Raw genomic sequence first — 15,747 nt, 5'->3', positions numbered from 1 at the left:
TTAAAACGAGGAGGGAAAGAGCGAAAAGGATGGAAGGGAGGCAGGATCCAGAGACCTCCACAAGTCGTCAGTCACATATATGGGTTAAGTGTCTGGCAGGGTGTACATGAGCTCGGCACTATTTGACCACACATTTATGCAAAGAAACAGATCTCTCAAGCAGGTCTTGGCCGCCAGCACCCAGAGGTCTGGGCTACTCTGTGAGCGTCCATTCTGTCCTCGGTTGGCAGCACCAACCACTGCGTTCAGGGGCCCTCAGAGAGGTGCTGGTCCAGCCGCCCCGCCACCAGTTCCCGGCCACACTGCTCTTTCTCTGCCTCCAGACCCCGCCCTAGCTGGTGGCCTTTGCTTCGCCTCCCGCCCAGCAACTCAGCCCCTCCCCAACTGCCCCTTCCGCAGAGTCCCTGCCCCGGCCACGCCCCTTTCCCACCACGCCACGCCCCTGACCTCCTCCCTGCTTCCCCACAGCAACCTGGCCACTCCTTTCGTCCACCTCCCAGCTCCGCCCCGGCATTGCAGGCTCCGCCCCTGCCTCCTCCCAGCCCCGCCCCAGGGGCGAGCTCCACTTCTCCCGCGCTGGGGCCCGCCTGGGGTTGTTAGGGGTCCGGGAGCGGCCAGCGGTCCAGCCTCTGAGGGTCGACGTTGCGGGACCGTCCCGCTCTTCTCTCGTCCCGGCGCCACCGCGCCCTTCCTCCGAGTAAGTGCTTCCCTCCTAGGAGTGGAGGCTGGGGAGGCGGGGGTAGGATCAAAAGAATAGTAATGATAAAACCGGACGCTATTTTGGGACTTTTAAAGTGCTCCTGGGGACGCACTTGCAATTCGCCCAGAGCTTCGGCCGTGAGAGTGGGTGTGAGTGGGCGCGTGTGGGGAGTGCAAGTGAGTGTAAGCGCGTGGGAGAGCGCAGCTCGGGAAGTCCCATAGTTTTACCGTGCCCGCCCCGCACTGTGGATCCCCGTTCCGCTGCTGGGATTCTACCGCCTGGGCGACCTCCTCCAACTCCTTCGTTGAACCCCTCTCCACACCCCTCCCTTTCTTCTCTGACTTTCTTCTTGTCATGTCCTCCCGGTAACCAACCTCAAGCGCTGAAGCAAGGCTTGCCTGTGTTCAGGATGCCCCAGATTGCAGACTGAGATGGTGGCCTCAGATTGTTATCCAATCCTGCATTGTAAAACCGTCAGCGACCAGTTTTGCTTTAAGATCGTGAGGTGAAAAAAGTTGTATGCCTGTGTGCGGTTCTGAATGTCCCACGTGCTTACCCGTGGCGCCGAGCTTCCAGCACCTGCTGGGAGAACACCTGATGGGTTCCCAGGGCCTGATGACCCAGGACTGCTGATACGCTTTTTCAAGACCAGTCTGATCAAAAACGACTTGGGCATCTGTAAGATGTTCATTGACTCAGCAACACCAAGTTTCTAAACCAATTGATTTCCTAACTCACAGCACCAGCAACTGTAGTTACTGCCCAGTGTTGAAACAGTAACGTCCTTGGGTTGCTTAAGTCTGACAATTTCATCCTACTATAAATTATTTTTATTGAAGAGGGGTCATCAGTAACTCTCACTGCAGAGGGCATATTTCTACACAGAAAGATTCCTTCATCAGTTTGCAGCATCCTAACAGACTTACAGTGCTTGAGTTCCAGAGTTCCCATCTAGTCATAATTTCTGGTTTTCCTACAGCTCAGTTGATTTTTACTGTGTGTTTGCTGTGGAAGTAGAATTCCCATGAAACGTCTTCCACATCTTTGTTGAGAATCCTCTTGGATGCTGGTAGGGAAACGACACTTTGAATACAAATTATTTCCCGAGGTGCATGGCTAACAAAACTTTGTAGCTAAAGAAAAGAACCCTAACAGGCTTTTAAGCCACCAGCCTGCTTTGGTGGCTGCAAGGTAAGAGCTGCTAAATCACTCTTAAGCGCTGCTTATCACAGCAGATATTTTTATCATGCAATGAATCCTGTATTACACAAAGGTGTTTCCACGCTGGTTTAACTAAGGAAACATTATACTTTGCAGTGTAAACATATGACTCCATTTCTGTTTAGGGACAGGAATAATTATCACACTTAATTAAACACCTGGAAACATTTATTGCCACCTTCTAATTAAATCTGTCATAGGTAGTGAAGTCAACACCTTATCGTTAATATTCGAGGTAGTAAATAACTATCTTTTCTTCGGTCTTTTGGGATGCTGTTTCCCTCAGTATAGATTAATCTCCGCCTCCACTACCCACTTTCGGAGCTTTTGCTTGTAAAGGAAGTAAATAAAGCTTAGGAAAGTAAACTAGGTCTCCTCTCCCTGTAAAATGTAAATAGTTTAGATAATGAATGTCTTGTGCTTACTGCTCTCGTGACAGTTTTAGATTTTATAATCTTACTAGATTTCCCGATTTAAGAGTCATGAGTAAATCATCAAATGGAGGAATGTGCCACCAAAAGTGTAGCCATCTTGCACCGATTGTAAACACTATCTTCACGGGAGATTTACTCAACTGTGCCTTTTGTTCTCATGGGTTTGTGCTTACTAAGGAAAGGAAAAGGGGCTTGCTGGAATTGGAAATCTCATCTTTGCTGTCTCTTAACTCTCTGTCCTATTTTGCTGTCTTTTGTGGCAACATCATGACCAAAAGTAACTAGGAAGGGGGAAAGTTTACAGTAGTGTTATTGAGGGAAGTCAAGGCAGGAACTGAAGCTGAAGCTGGAGAAACAATGCTTAGTGGCTCGGTCCCCATGAACCTAGGGCTACCTGCCCAAAGGTGGTACTGGCCACCATGGTCTGGGTCCTCCCACAATAATCGTTCATCAAGAAAATGACCACACCGACTTGCCCATAGGCCGATCTCATGGAGGCCATTCCTCAGCTGAGGTTCCCTCTTGTCCGGTGAAACTGTTGTGTATGTCAGTCTTACCAAATTTAACCAGCACACTTTCCGTGTGTTGTTAGATACAGTCTCTGCCTGGGTTTTGAGCATATGTAAGGACAGACTGACCGTGCTGGGCCCCTGACAGAAACCAGGGCTGAGCGCTCTGTATTGGCCTGGCACAGAGGGTTTGCAAGGTCAGCTTTTCTGCCGTTTTCCTTCTGTTGAAATCAGAGGAAAGGGTATGTGGGGAGAAGTGATTGCATCTAAACAGTGCTCATTGGAAAATGCCGTGTGTGTGTGTGTGTGTGTGTGTGAGAGAGAGAGAGAGAGAGAGAGAGAGAGAGAGAGAGAGAGATGTGTGTGTGTGTGTGTGTGTGTGAGAGAGAGAGAGAGAGATGTGTGTGTGTGTGTGTGTGTGTGAGAGAGAGAGAGAGAGAGAGAGAGAGAGAGAGAGAGAGAGAGAGAGAGATATTTCTAAGGGAAAAACAGTAAATTGTTGAATTTGAGTGGGCCATCACGTCAGGGCAGTTAAGCTTCTGCCCTGGAGTTAGCCCTACTTTGAAGCAATACCTCCCTACTTGGAGATTTCACTCAGACTCAGATGTGAGTTCCACACTTAGCAGAGTGGCGCTTCACCACCCTCTCAGTTTTACATGGTAGACGTTGAAAGGAAACAAGGTAGTGACTTCCAGGAGTCAGGGGAGAGATAACAGTGACAAACACAAGCCCCCTGTGTTCTCCGGGACAGAAAGAAAGGCGGAGAGCCACGGGGAAGCACTGGGAATCTTAACTTAATCCCAGTGCACAGGGCCAACCCGATAGAGTAGACAGTTTGTTCTGATTTGGTATTTTTAGGGCTCTATGGCTGATACAGAAACTAAGAAGGGAGATACAGGTGGTGCCTGGCCAGGGTAGCTTCTCTCACCTTCCTGCTCCGTTTCTTACACTGCCCACATCCTGCATTTAATACCAAAGCTTACAGTAAGAACTTAACAAACACCCCAAAGATGCTCTTAACTCAGTATTAGTACTTCCTTGTAGCTAAGAGTCCTTTTCATATTCTGGTATCCCATATCTGGTTTTGGTGACTGTGGACTGCAGCTTCTAGACTTTTCTTCTCTGATGCTACTGTCCAACAGATGGAGATGAATGTTTCATGGAGGGGAGGAAGAAGAAAGGGAATATCTTGTCACAAAACGTAAATGAAGAATAATTCCGAGTGGAAGCTGGTTGATTTTTAATTTTTGTTTTGGCCTGAAGATAAAGAAATGAGTCAAAAATAGAAGGTGGGTGATTTCAGAATGTCAGTCAAGAGGTACCTTTGAAGCCACTTCTCAGTGGTCCTTGACCACAACACCCAGGGCTATTCAAATTTAGAGGTACCCAGTTCCTCATTTCTAGCATGTAGGAGGCGAGTGAGCGTCACTCATTCTTGCAGCAGCATTAATTGAGCTCTTACTGTATGCCTGGTAGTTCATAGGTTTCTCTTGTGTATCTGATGCCCTGGAAGACTGGTAGCTTTGTACAGAGAAGGACATTGGTGAGAAAGGGGTCCCTGCGGGTGACTGGATAAAAGCAAAGTGAACTAAAAACTTCTTGTGTTTCACAAAGGAAAGGTACTTACTGAGTATAGTAGAAAGATTCTCTAAATTATTTTCATTTCTCAATGATTAGAAACTACACCGGGCACATTTGCCTGACAGAACAGCAGTAAGCCTGATTCTATAATATTTTCTTTCCTTAAACATTTGTGTCAAGCATGGATGTTACCTGGGAAAAGTGTTTAACAACATCCCCGTCTCAGCAGTAACCAGGTAATACCTACCCCATCCTTTTAGGGGACAGTTGCTTCTTCTGTAGAAGCAAATATTTGTGGTCCAGGACTAAAGTAGGAGGTCGCTGGGAAGCGCCAACGCGGGAGCCCGTCAGACCAGTTTACAAACAAATCTTAGGTTTAATTCTTTCTTTGATAAGGGAGGACGAGAGTAAAGTTCAGATTTTTTTTTCCATGCTCGTTTCCTCGGTGATGGGAGTAACAAGGGCTGGCTTAGTCAGGAAGTGCTTGGTTAGGATGACTCCACTGCTGTCAGCTGCTCCTGTCTCAGCCACCACGGGCTATGTTACTTTGAACGACTGACATCAGCTCTCCGGGCCTGCTTCCTCTGAGTTGGTGACACGGTTTGCATCATATGATTGCTGTGCGGACTAAACTAAAACCTTCTCAGACACTCAATTAGTGGTAGATTTATTTTAGTTAGCCAAGTTGGTGTCCTCTCAGGAAGGTGCTGATGACCCTGGGCTATTGTAGAACAGGAAGGATAGTGGTAAATGGTGCTGGTTGTACTTGTAGCATGAGTGTCTCACCCCCCCCACACACACAAAAGGCAGATGAGCCCAGCGAGCAGAGTGAGAATAGCACACTTCCCCTGAACTCCTGCTGCAGATTTACATTATTCTATGACGGCAATGCTGCTGCTGAAGGAGCCAGCGCAGGACTGCTGAGTTTGTGTGTCCATTCTCCCTGCACATGAGGGATGCTTTTTTATTCTTATCTTATGTGCATCGGTGTTTGGCTTGCATGTGTGTCTATGTGAGTGTGTCGGATGCCCAGGAACTGGAGTTACAGACAGTTGTGAGCTGCCATATGGGTGCTGGGAATTGAACCCAGGCCCTCTGGAAGAGCAGCCAGTGCTCTTAACCACTATGCCATGTCTCCAGCCCCTGGGGGATGCTTTTAAGACCTGTTATAATGAAGCTGTGACTAGTGAACTGGTCTTTCACCGCTCCCATGTTTCAAACGGGTATTGAAGAAATAGCATCCGACACAGATAGCTGCCCATGGCTTTGCAAGGGACTTGCTTGGGCTGATGTATCCTTACCCTAAGTATGAACTCCAGGAGACAAAAGGGCAGGGAAATGGTACTCTTCTGGGAACACAGGACTGAGCAAAGCATGCAGTAAATGATTAGATATTTGAAAGGAGCCAAACAGTAGAAAGCGGCCCAGACAGCCTTCTTACCTCTTCAGGCTGAGCTCACTTAGAATAAACCTCTCCACTCCTAAACCTGATTTATTTGTTTGTTTAGTGGATTTTTTTCCCCTTTTTCTTTTCTTAAGACAGGATCTCTACATACTTCTGTCTGACTTGGAGCTCAGTGTGTAGACCAGACTGGCCTTGAACCCACAAAGATCCTCCTGCCTCTGTGCTACCAGCTGATTTATTTATTTTTAAAGATGAAAATCTGCTGAGAGGTTAAGAACATTCTTTGCATTCTTTGTTCGTGCAGAGAGCCAGGGTTCAGTTCCCGGCAACCACTCTGGGTAGCTCAATGCCACCTGTAACTCGAGCTCCAGGGGAATCTGGCTCCTCCGGCCTCTGCCTCTACCAGAACCCGGTACCTGCACTCCCTTGTGCACATACACACACTCTCGCATACGCCCATGCACATAACTTAAAAATAAATCTGAAAAGAATTCTTACAAAATGGACTCGAACGGAAACGGCAGGTGCAGAGGCTGTGGTATATGCCATGGCAGTCTTGTTACCCATGCTTTCTCATCCTGGGCTGCCCGTCTGACTGGGACCAGAGTCACACACATGCAGACACCACACCAAAGGCCATGGCCTTATGCGCAAAGGTGCCAGCACAATGTTGGCAGCAGATTTCAAAGTTCAAGACAGGCTTTGATGACTCAGACCTTCAAGAAGCAAGCCCGGCGTGTGACTAGTCCATCATGAAGTGATCAGGAAACAACTTCTTTATTTTCCCTTCTCTCTCGCTAAAACGATGAGGTAGTCTTTCTGGGAAATGGCTGGTGCTTGATTAAATAACCCTGTCACCACTTTTGTGTAGACAGGCCCCCACTGACTCACAGGGTGTACCTGGGAGAGGTGACTGAGCTCAGACCTCCTCAGCTTCCGGAGAGGATCTCTGTTTACATGCTCGGCCTCTCTGCTCCTTGGCTTTTATAACCTGCAGCACTGGTAGGACCCAAAGGCACAGCTGCTGTTTGTTGCCCCTTCAGGAGACTCTGTGTTGCTGGAGAACTTGGGTGGCCACGAGGAGTCCCTCCCTGCCTGGTGGATTGTGCACTGGCTGCCTTCCCAGCAGGAAGCCTCTGCTCCAAGAGCAGAGTTTGGGACTTTTCTGGGAAGCCAAAAAGGTGACTGTGTCTGCTGTCTGCATCTTCTGGCTGAACAACATGTCAGTAACTGGGAAAACTTGATGTTGTAGGTGAACGTTCTTGGGTTCCATTACCAGGGTAGACCGGGGAATCTGTTTCTACTCCCTGCTCTACCCTCCCTCCCCCCATGCTGGGAGCTAACACAAGGCAAAATGAGAACCTCTAGCCTGGGAGAGCTGTTCTCATGTCTTGTTTGAGAAAACTTATTTGGATAGCAGATATCTACAGGGATTTGGGTGTGTGCGTGCCTCTCTCTCTCTCTCTCTCTCTCTCTCTCTCTCTCTCTCTCTCTCTCTCTCTCTCTCTCTCTGTGTGTGTGTGTGTCTGTGATTTCTGCATATGCACATGAGAAGCGGGGTACATATATATTTCTGTATGTGTATGTGGGGGCGGCGGCAGGGACCCGTGTGTATGTCAGGTGTCTTTTTCTAGCACCTTCAAGTTTGGGGACAGGTTGGTTCATTGACCCTGAAGCTTACAAATTCACCTAGACTGACTCTTGAGGTCCAGGGATCTGCTGTCTCCTCCACCACACTGGGGTACCCACCTGCCCCCTAGAACTGGGATTACAGATGCATGCTGCCAAGCTGGGGGTCCAAACTCAGGTCTTCCTGCCTGCACAGCAAGTACGTTCGCCACCAAACCATCTCTTAGCGCAGGATTATTATTCTCTGTGTACAGAGGGGCTTTAAAGGTGAATGAACATTGAAATGAATTATACGCAGAGAATACATACCCATCTTTTTTTGTAAATTATTTAACTTTATGAGCATTGGTATCAGATCTCCTGGAACTGGAACTGGAGTTACAAATAGCTGTGATCTGCCTTGTGGGTGCTGGGAATTGAACCCAGGTCCTCTGGGAGAGTAGCTGATGCTCTCAACCACGGAGCCAGCTCTCCAGTCCCTGCATACCCATCTTAAGAAATAACCAAGTCGTTTTGTTTTTTCAAGTCAGTCCTCACTGGATTGGAAGTGTTGACAATCAAAACTTGTAGTGGTACACCCAGAAATAAATCCACATTTGACCTCCAGGGAAGGTCACGTATTCAGGTCATGTGTTCAGCCTCCAGTGGCTGGAAATCTGTCAGCCATGCACGATGGTAACTTTGTGGGTTCGCTGTGCGGCTGTCCTGAGCACGTTACAAGAGCTCTGTAGGTGGCTGGTCTAGGATGACGTCCTTCTTTCAAGCCTGGCCTGACTTGGAGCCGCCTAGTGACCCATTTTCCCTAACCCAGCCCTGTTGTTCTACCCCGAGGGTCTAGAACCTCCAGGAATAACCTGTCTTGCTCTCACATTTCCTCCTTGACTGTGCAATTGTAGGCAACCAGAAATAGACCGTTGATTTTTTTTTTTTCCTTTAAAGCCATCCTGCTATAACTTCTGCTTTTCTTTTCCCTTCCATGAATTTTGGGTTGTGTTAGTACCCAAGACCTCCTTTCCTTCTACGGAATTCTGATGACTTTTAAAGTTATCATTCTAATAGGGGTTATGGAAAGAATGGATAATAAAGGCCTCATCCTGATGACAGTACTAATCTCAGTTAATCTGCTGCTTTTGCCTTCTGGCTTTAAATATTTAATTGGTTATTAACAAGGATGAAGATGGATGGATTTGAGTCTAGCCACTGTCCACCAGGCTTGAGGGCCCAGATCCAGTACACCAGGCCTTCCAGCCTCGCCATTTGAGGAGTGAGCAGATGGAAGAACGGGCAGTGACTTTGGAGACAGATGGCGGGAGAGAATGAACCACCTTCTGCCTGATGCACGATATAAACACATCCTCTCCAAAACGGTCCCTTTAATCACCCTTAAAATTCTTTTCCCTTTTATGGCTCCCGTTAGCACGTGTACAGTCATGGTAGGAGTGGGCCTGTCAGAGGCTGCCAGAATACCTAGTTCTGAGTCTAAGATAAACATGCCGGAGGCTTGGCTTCTCCAGGGGCATCTCTCTGTGGTTAGCAGATGGCTACCTTCCCTCTGTGTCCTGCTGTGATGTCTCTGGTGTCTGTCCCTCTTATTAGGCCAACATTCATCCTTATGGCTTCATTTAACCTTAATTATCTCTTTACTATCTCCATATATGGTCACATTGGGAATTTAGGACCTTGAAATAAAAAACTTAAGAGGGACACACTTCTATGCATAATAACCAGGTTTTATAGAAATTAAAAGGCGAGAAAATTTTTCCTTTTACATTTAGCGATTTACCCTGTAATGTGTGAGTGCGTGCATGCATGCACACTTGTGTGTCATAGTACATGTGTGTAATGTGTGAGTGCGTGCATGCATGCACACTTGTGTGTCATAGTACATGTGTGTGGAAGTCGGAGGACAATTTATGGGAGTCAGTCTTTCATCACGTGGGTTCCAGGCATCAAACTCTGGTTGTCAGACTTGGTGACAAATGCCCTTACCTGATAAACCATCTTACTGGCAGGAAGAAGTTGGATTTTTGTTTTTGTTTTTATTTTTAATTTACCTATTCGCTTGATGTATTTGGGTCCTGTCATTTTTACTGGTGACCCAAATGTATATCTGATATATTTTTGTTCTTCAAATTTGAAAATTTTCCTTTTTTATTTTAGTTTCTTTGTGTGTGTGTGTGTGGTCTACAGGTTGATGCCAGGTGTCTTTGCTAATTGCTTTCTACCTTATTTTTGTACTTAGGGTCTCTCAGTGACCCTGGAACATGGTGACTCAGCTAAACTGCCAAGCCAGCCCAGGGGTTGTCCTTTCTCTCTGTCTCCCCAGTGCTGGGGGTACATCTTGCTTCTTTATGTTTCTGAGTGGGTCTTGGGGGTAGGAACTCAGGTCCTTGTGCTTGCCAGCAAGGTCTTTACCAACCGAGCCATCTCTTCCGACCCATGAAGAACTTTCTATAGTATTTTTTGTAGTTGAGATCTGTTAGCAATGGATTCTTTTGATGTGCCTGCCTGGTGCCTCTGTGTATCGTTTCCTCTGCGTATGAGGACACCAGGCAGGGTGGGAAAGGCCCAATCCCAGTAGTGCTTTGCTTTAACAGACTCAGTTCTTTAACGGTTCTGTCTTTAGATGTAGTCACACTCTTAAGACAAGACTTCAACAAACTGATCTTGGGGAATGTCTTTTTACGATAACACTGCTATGACAAACGCCCAACACTGGGTAATTTATAAAGAAAATAACTTAGCCAGGTGGTAGTACACACCTTTAATCCCCTCCCTCAAGGGAAAATGCAGACAAATCCCTGAGTTTGAGGCCAGCCTGGTCTACAAAACAAGTTCTGGGACAGCAAGGGCTACACTGAGAAACTCTGTCTCAAAGAAAAGAAAAAAGAAAAGAACTTTATTTCTCACAGTTCTGAGAGCTGAGGAGCCAGACGTGAAGGCATCAGCAGTCTCTCCTAAAATGCTTTCTTGTTTGTTCACCTGAGTTCACAGCCTGCATTTATAATGTTAGTCTATGAGGCTCCTGACTCAAATCGCTGCTCCAGAGACCTCATGTCTCAGTCCCGTCACCTTAGGATTTTATGTTCAGTGATGGCCAGATCATACTCATCAAGGACCTTTGGTATGCAGCTAAGGGGGCGCCCCAGTCATAGTGGTTTTAACAGTAAGATCACTAAATTATTTTATGTGAAGGGTAGTCTGGGGTTGTCATCAGCGGCTTCAACAATGTCATTTGTCTCCCTTCTTTCTCTTCTCTCCATAGCATGGGCAGACCGTGGTTTCTTTAGCAGTGGGCATGGCCCGCCAGCCTCATCCAGAGGCAAGTAGTGGGGAAGTGTGTGTGTGTGCGCACGCGGGGGCAGGGGGCGGGGGGGCGGGCGCAGGGCATGATGGAGGTGGCCATGACACTGTCTCTTGTAGAGTCCTCTTCATTAGACGGGAAGGGGCTCTTTCCTGACGTTTCTCATTGTCTATAGTCACCCTTTAGAGGAAGCTGCGTGATTGGACAGTGGCCATGGAGGGAGACCTCTACTCCCCAGTGATTGTGTCAACGGGAAGAAGAAGGAGGGCTAGACACGTGGGCTGGCCAATAACATCTGGATTAGCCCCGAGTTGCCCACTAAAAGGTTGCTGAGTTAGGGCTGCTCTTGACAATAATTCTAGTCTCATTGTAATCATAACTCTCTACTGATGATGGTAATGGGACGGATATTTTTTTTAAAAAATTCTAATGTTTTAAAAATTCTATATATTATAGAATAAAAATTATATATATTAAAAATCATAGGTGTGTAAGGATCGCCAGCAGTAACTTTATCTTCTAGATCAGGGGCTTATTAAAATGGCATTCTTACTTTGGGGACATTGTTTTTGAGGACAGAAACACTCCTAACGTTTCCAGAAACTTTTGCTCCGTTGATAATCATGGCAAACATTTATCGAGTGCTGATGATGGGCCAGGCGTGTGTGCTGGCGCGTTCAGTTTCACCTTCCGAATGGAACCACAGGAAGGGACTACTGGTAATCCTCTCATCCAGGTGAGGAAGGTTAACCCCCACCCCCACACCCACAGCTTGTCCAGCTGACCTGGGGCCACACCCTGACTCAGCTGTGTCCTGCGCTGCTGCTCTGACTGCCCTAAGGGATTTGCTCCTCAGAATAGCTTCTAGGAACACTCTGATTTCCTGTGACCTCTTGGCAGCCATTAGGGCTCCGGCCAGATGGTTCTACAAGTAGCTGGCCTCCATACTTCGCTCTTTTTTACACTGTAGTGTTTTCAGTTGCTTCAAGGGTTGTGCTGAGCTGTCCACTTCACATTTCCCGGGGGGACACGTGTCTCTGCACCGCAAGAAACACTGAGCATTTAACTGCCTTTTGTGTTCCCCGCAAGGTCTTCCCCTACAACTCCCCACCCAAGACTCGCAGGTCCCAAACTTGCTTTGAACTCCTGATGTAGCTGAGGATGACCTTGAACTCTTGACCCTCTGGCTTCCTCTTCTGGAGGACTGGGACTTAAAACCAGGGCTAGGTCAGAAGTGTGTCAGTGGAGCGATGTCACCAGCCCAAGCAAAGTCATTTTAAATCAAAGCTGTCCTTAAGATATCTTGGAGCACATCCTTTCTTACAAGCTTCTAAGCGTGTTTTGAAATGTTATGTCAAGCTTTAGTTGCCCCTGTACATGAAAATGATTTACCTTCAACACAGAAGATTCACTAAAGCAGAATCCTGGGAGCCTGGTTCCCAACTCCTCTGTCCAGCATCCTGTGGTCCTTTCCATCAGAGCACTGACATGGCTAGTTTCTTAAACATTTTAATCTTTTTTATAAATTGTAGACTAAAACACAAATACCGAATATCCACACTAAAGAAACCCTGACTTCCTGAGGTAATGTAAGGCAGGCACATGTCAGCAGTGTTAAGACAGCCCCTGGGTGTCCCAACCACACATCCCCTCTGTCCCTCCAGAACGTTGACCTGCTAGTGGGAAGTATTTCTTGGCACCTTTCTTTGGCGATATCACCTAAGTGTGCATTCTGTTACACAGAGCTTTAGTTTCGCTAACTTGACAGAAAACATTCTTGGTGTGTCTTCTAAATATCGTTAGTGAGATGATCCCCTGGCGGCCTTCCTCTTCTCAGAACTCATGAAGGGGCGGGGCTGTTTCTGCAGGCTCCTCACTGTCATCAGGATGCAGCTCCTCCCTCCCTCCTGTTTCCTACATCTGGTTCCAGTGTGATGGGCTCAGGCGGGACCCCTCTGGCAAGATTCCTAGTGGTGGACTATGCTGTCCCTGGAAGGCCACTGGGCCTCTTTTCCCACTTTCTGAAGGATGCAGCCACTGACCCACTGTGTCTAGATGGATCAGTTCACTGGAACTTGCAGACTGGGGTATTTTTCACCTCTGCATTTTATCATATCAATTGTAGGCAGAATAATTTTATAAAAGGAGACTCTTCTTTAATCATTAATTGGTTTCCTAGAGGTATAATTCACAAACAGAACAGCCAGATAACTGCTTATGTCCTCTGTGTTACCGAATTTTTCTAGAATTAGTTTCCTATCATTCTTGGAAGGTGACAATGAGACTTTTACTATTTTAAACCCTTGTTAGTGTGTGTAAATATACATAATGACATTCCGGCTGTTGACATTTTAATTTTAATTTTCGTGAAGACTTAGCCAGGGCTGGCAGACCAGGGATCCTCTTCTATTGGCTCCGGAGTCCTTTCATAATGTGTTTCCTGCCATGCTAAAGGGATTCAAAGCTTGTTCTTCATGTTTCTTGCCTTGACCTGCAGTGAGCCTCAGAATCTTTGGGCTTGTTTGTTTATTTTTTCAGACCATAAAACAGTTGGGAGATGGCCCCTTCGCCAGAACAGGTCTTTCTAGGCATTCTCTCGGGTTCCAAACGGGGAAAGTACACACATCCACACGGAAACATATAGACGCTTATGAAGATAAGAAACTTTTTGAGTTTCTTATTTCTTGATTATATATTAAATTTATATTTACACACTATGATCATTGTAGGTTTTTGCTTGTTAGTTTCTTTTTCCCCCTTTAGTAGGAATCTGTGAGGGTTAAAGTTATGTTTTAAGTTTTAATTACTGTGCTTAAGAGAGCCATAAAACAAACATGCCTCTAAAGGTAAGCCCCTCCTGCCCACAGACAGATAACTTCCTGGAATTCTGGGGGCTGTTCATGTAAGATAACAAGCCACATGTTTTTACTTCTATAAACAAGGTGGATTGTCCCAACTGCATGGCATGTGCTTGGTCACACGTAGGTGGGAGGTATGTATACAGGAAGTACATCAGGATGTATGCTTGCCTCTGATTGGATGAAGGTGGGCAGTATGTGGCTTTGGGGCTTTTGTCTTTATAAGCACTAGACTAATGTAATTCATGGCCATTCTCTGGAAATCCCAGGTATGGTCCTGGCCAGTGTTCATTTTCCTGGCCAGTATTTAAGAAAACTTGCGTCAAATTTGACTAAAAAATTGTGGTAGTGGTCTTATTCTTGCTCAGTGGGATCAACAAATCCTGTTTTTTTTTTTTTTGTTACAGTAGAGAATATTATTTGGCATATGTCATGCTCCTTCTACCCAATTTATTTATATGATTTACTCTCCTCACTGAAAGATCATATAGCCATCATATCAAACAGTCCGCCCTGTAATCTCCATCTAGTGTTCTTTCTCTAGGCATTTTCACCAGTTCCCACACTCCAAAGTAAAGAAGATTCTCAAGTGAACTTAATAGGAAGGACTCATAGGAATGATAGCCACTAATTTATTGCTAACATTTTGTGACTTTTGTATACAAGCTAGAGTCAGTTTTGCTGGGTATAAAATCCACAGCTCACATTCTCCTTCCTTGAGATTCTAAAGTATGTCACCCTTGTCAGAATTCCAATGATGGCAATATAATTTTATTTTGCTCTCTGTGGTCCATCCGTGTAACATTGTAATCAATCTGCTGTGTATTCAGCATTCCAGTCCTAGAATTAGTGAGCTGTTATTTTACCAAGTGCCGGCTTTATGATTATATCAGTCCTATACTAAATAATCTCTTCTTCCTTTCAATTCACAATAAAGTAACTCTGTGCTCTTGGTAACTTCAGCACTTTTGTCTCTGAAACCTCAGCTGAACCTTATAAAAGTGTGCACAGCTATCACTAAACACGTGTTTGTGAAGTGATGTGGACGGGTGTTGGTGGTTTTCTTCTCCTTATTAGCCTGTGAGGAACCATCCGTCCTTTTGAACTCTTTTCCTCCTGTGAGGTGAGGCTTCGCCTCAGGTGTAGCTGTGCTTACCGAGGCAGCTCTTCCTTGGGCATATGTGTGGCTGCAGTAACCCATGGGTGGCAGTCCGTGTTGGGCTGTCAGACTGTGTTCTAATTGTATCGCACACATGTAACCTCCGGTCTTTCCCCAATAGGGCTCCGTGGTGAAAATCAGCATGGTCCTCATGCCTTTTTCCTCTGTCCATACATTCCCTTCTCATTTCCTTTGTCTTATAGCCACGTTCCCACGTCTCCAACCTGGCATTTGTAATCACTGCTGTCTCACTGGGTGCTGGGGCTGCCACCTTCTTTGATAGGCACCCTTTCCCTGTTCTTGCCTGCTTTGTTCCTTCCTTCACATATATATGAAAATGTGCCTGGTGCCCATGGAGTTAGAAGAAGGCATCAGAGGCATCACAGGGTTACAGATGGTTGTGAGATGCCATTTGGGTGCTGGGAATAGAGCTCAGGTCCCCTGTAAGGACAGTCAGTGACTCTTACCCACCGAGCTAGTTATAACCACTCTGGTCCCTGTTTTTACCACTTTAAAGGTGCAAAGACTCAGAACAAGTTCAAAGGGAAATCTGACATTTGAGCCCATCCTTTTTAATATGCTTAGTTTGCCTGTGAAAGAGTGAGTTTGGTTATGACATTTTCATACTGTAGATGGTCTCTGAATTTGCTCACGACCCTCACCCTCCCTGTTGTCCCTTCCCCACACCTGTTGCAAGAACTGTCCACCATTGCAGGTATTCTGTCACCAACTTCATTCCGGGACACACGAAGGTGCTTGCCATTGGTCAGTAACAGATTGGGCGCAAGGGTTAGCGGGTGGAGCTATTACTCTAAGTTTAGAACTTTTGTTGCCTTTCTTTGGAGCTGTTAAAAATATCTCGTCTCGACCCTGGAGCATGATGGGAGGGAGAAGAGGATGTCAGATGGAGCTCTGTGGTTCCCAATCCATTGTCAGAAGTGCAAACT

General features: G+C 46.3%; 1 protein-coding gene across 1 annotated transcript in view; it reads left to right on the top strand.

Moving 5' to 3' along the window:
- The first annotated feature begins 541 nt into the window (after nt 1-541).
- Tnfaip8 (TNF alpha induced protein 8) overlaps nt 542-15,747 on the top strand; it is a 113,406-nt gene continuing 98,200 nt past the window's right edge. The window contains exon 1 of the mRNA XM_075968683.1: nt 542-697. Coding sequence (XP_075824798.1) covers nt 697 — 1 coding nt within the window. The 5' untranslated portion in view covers nt 542-696. The remainder of the gene's footprint in view (nt 698-15,747) is intronic.

Source organism: Microtus pennsylvanicus, chromosome 4 (genome assembly GCF_037038515.1).
Source record: "Microtus pennsylvanicus isolate mMicPen1 chromosome 4, mMicPen1.hap1, whole genome shotgun sequence".
NCBI lineage: Eukaryota > Metazoa > Chordata > Mammalia > Rodentia > Cricetidae > Microtus > Microtus pennsylvanicus.
The sequence above is the reverse complement of the archived record's forward strand: the minus strand, read 5'-3'. Positions and strand labels throughout refer to the sequence as shown.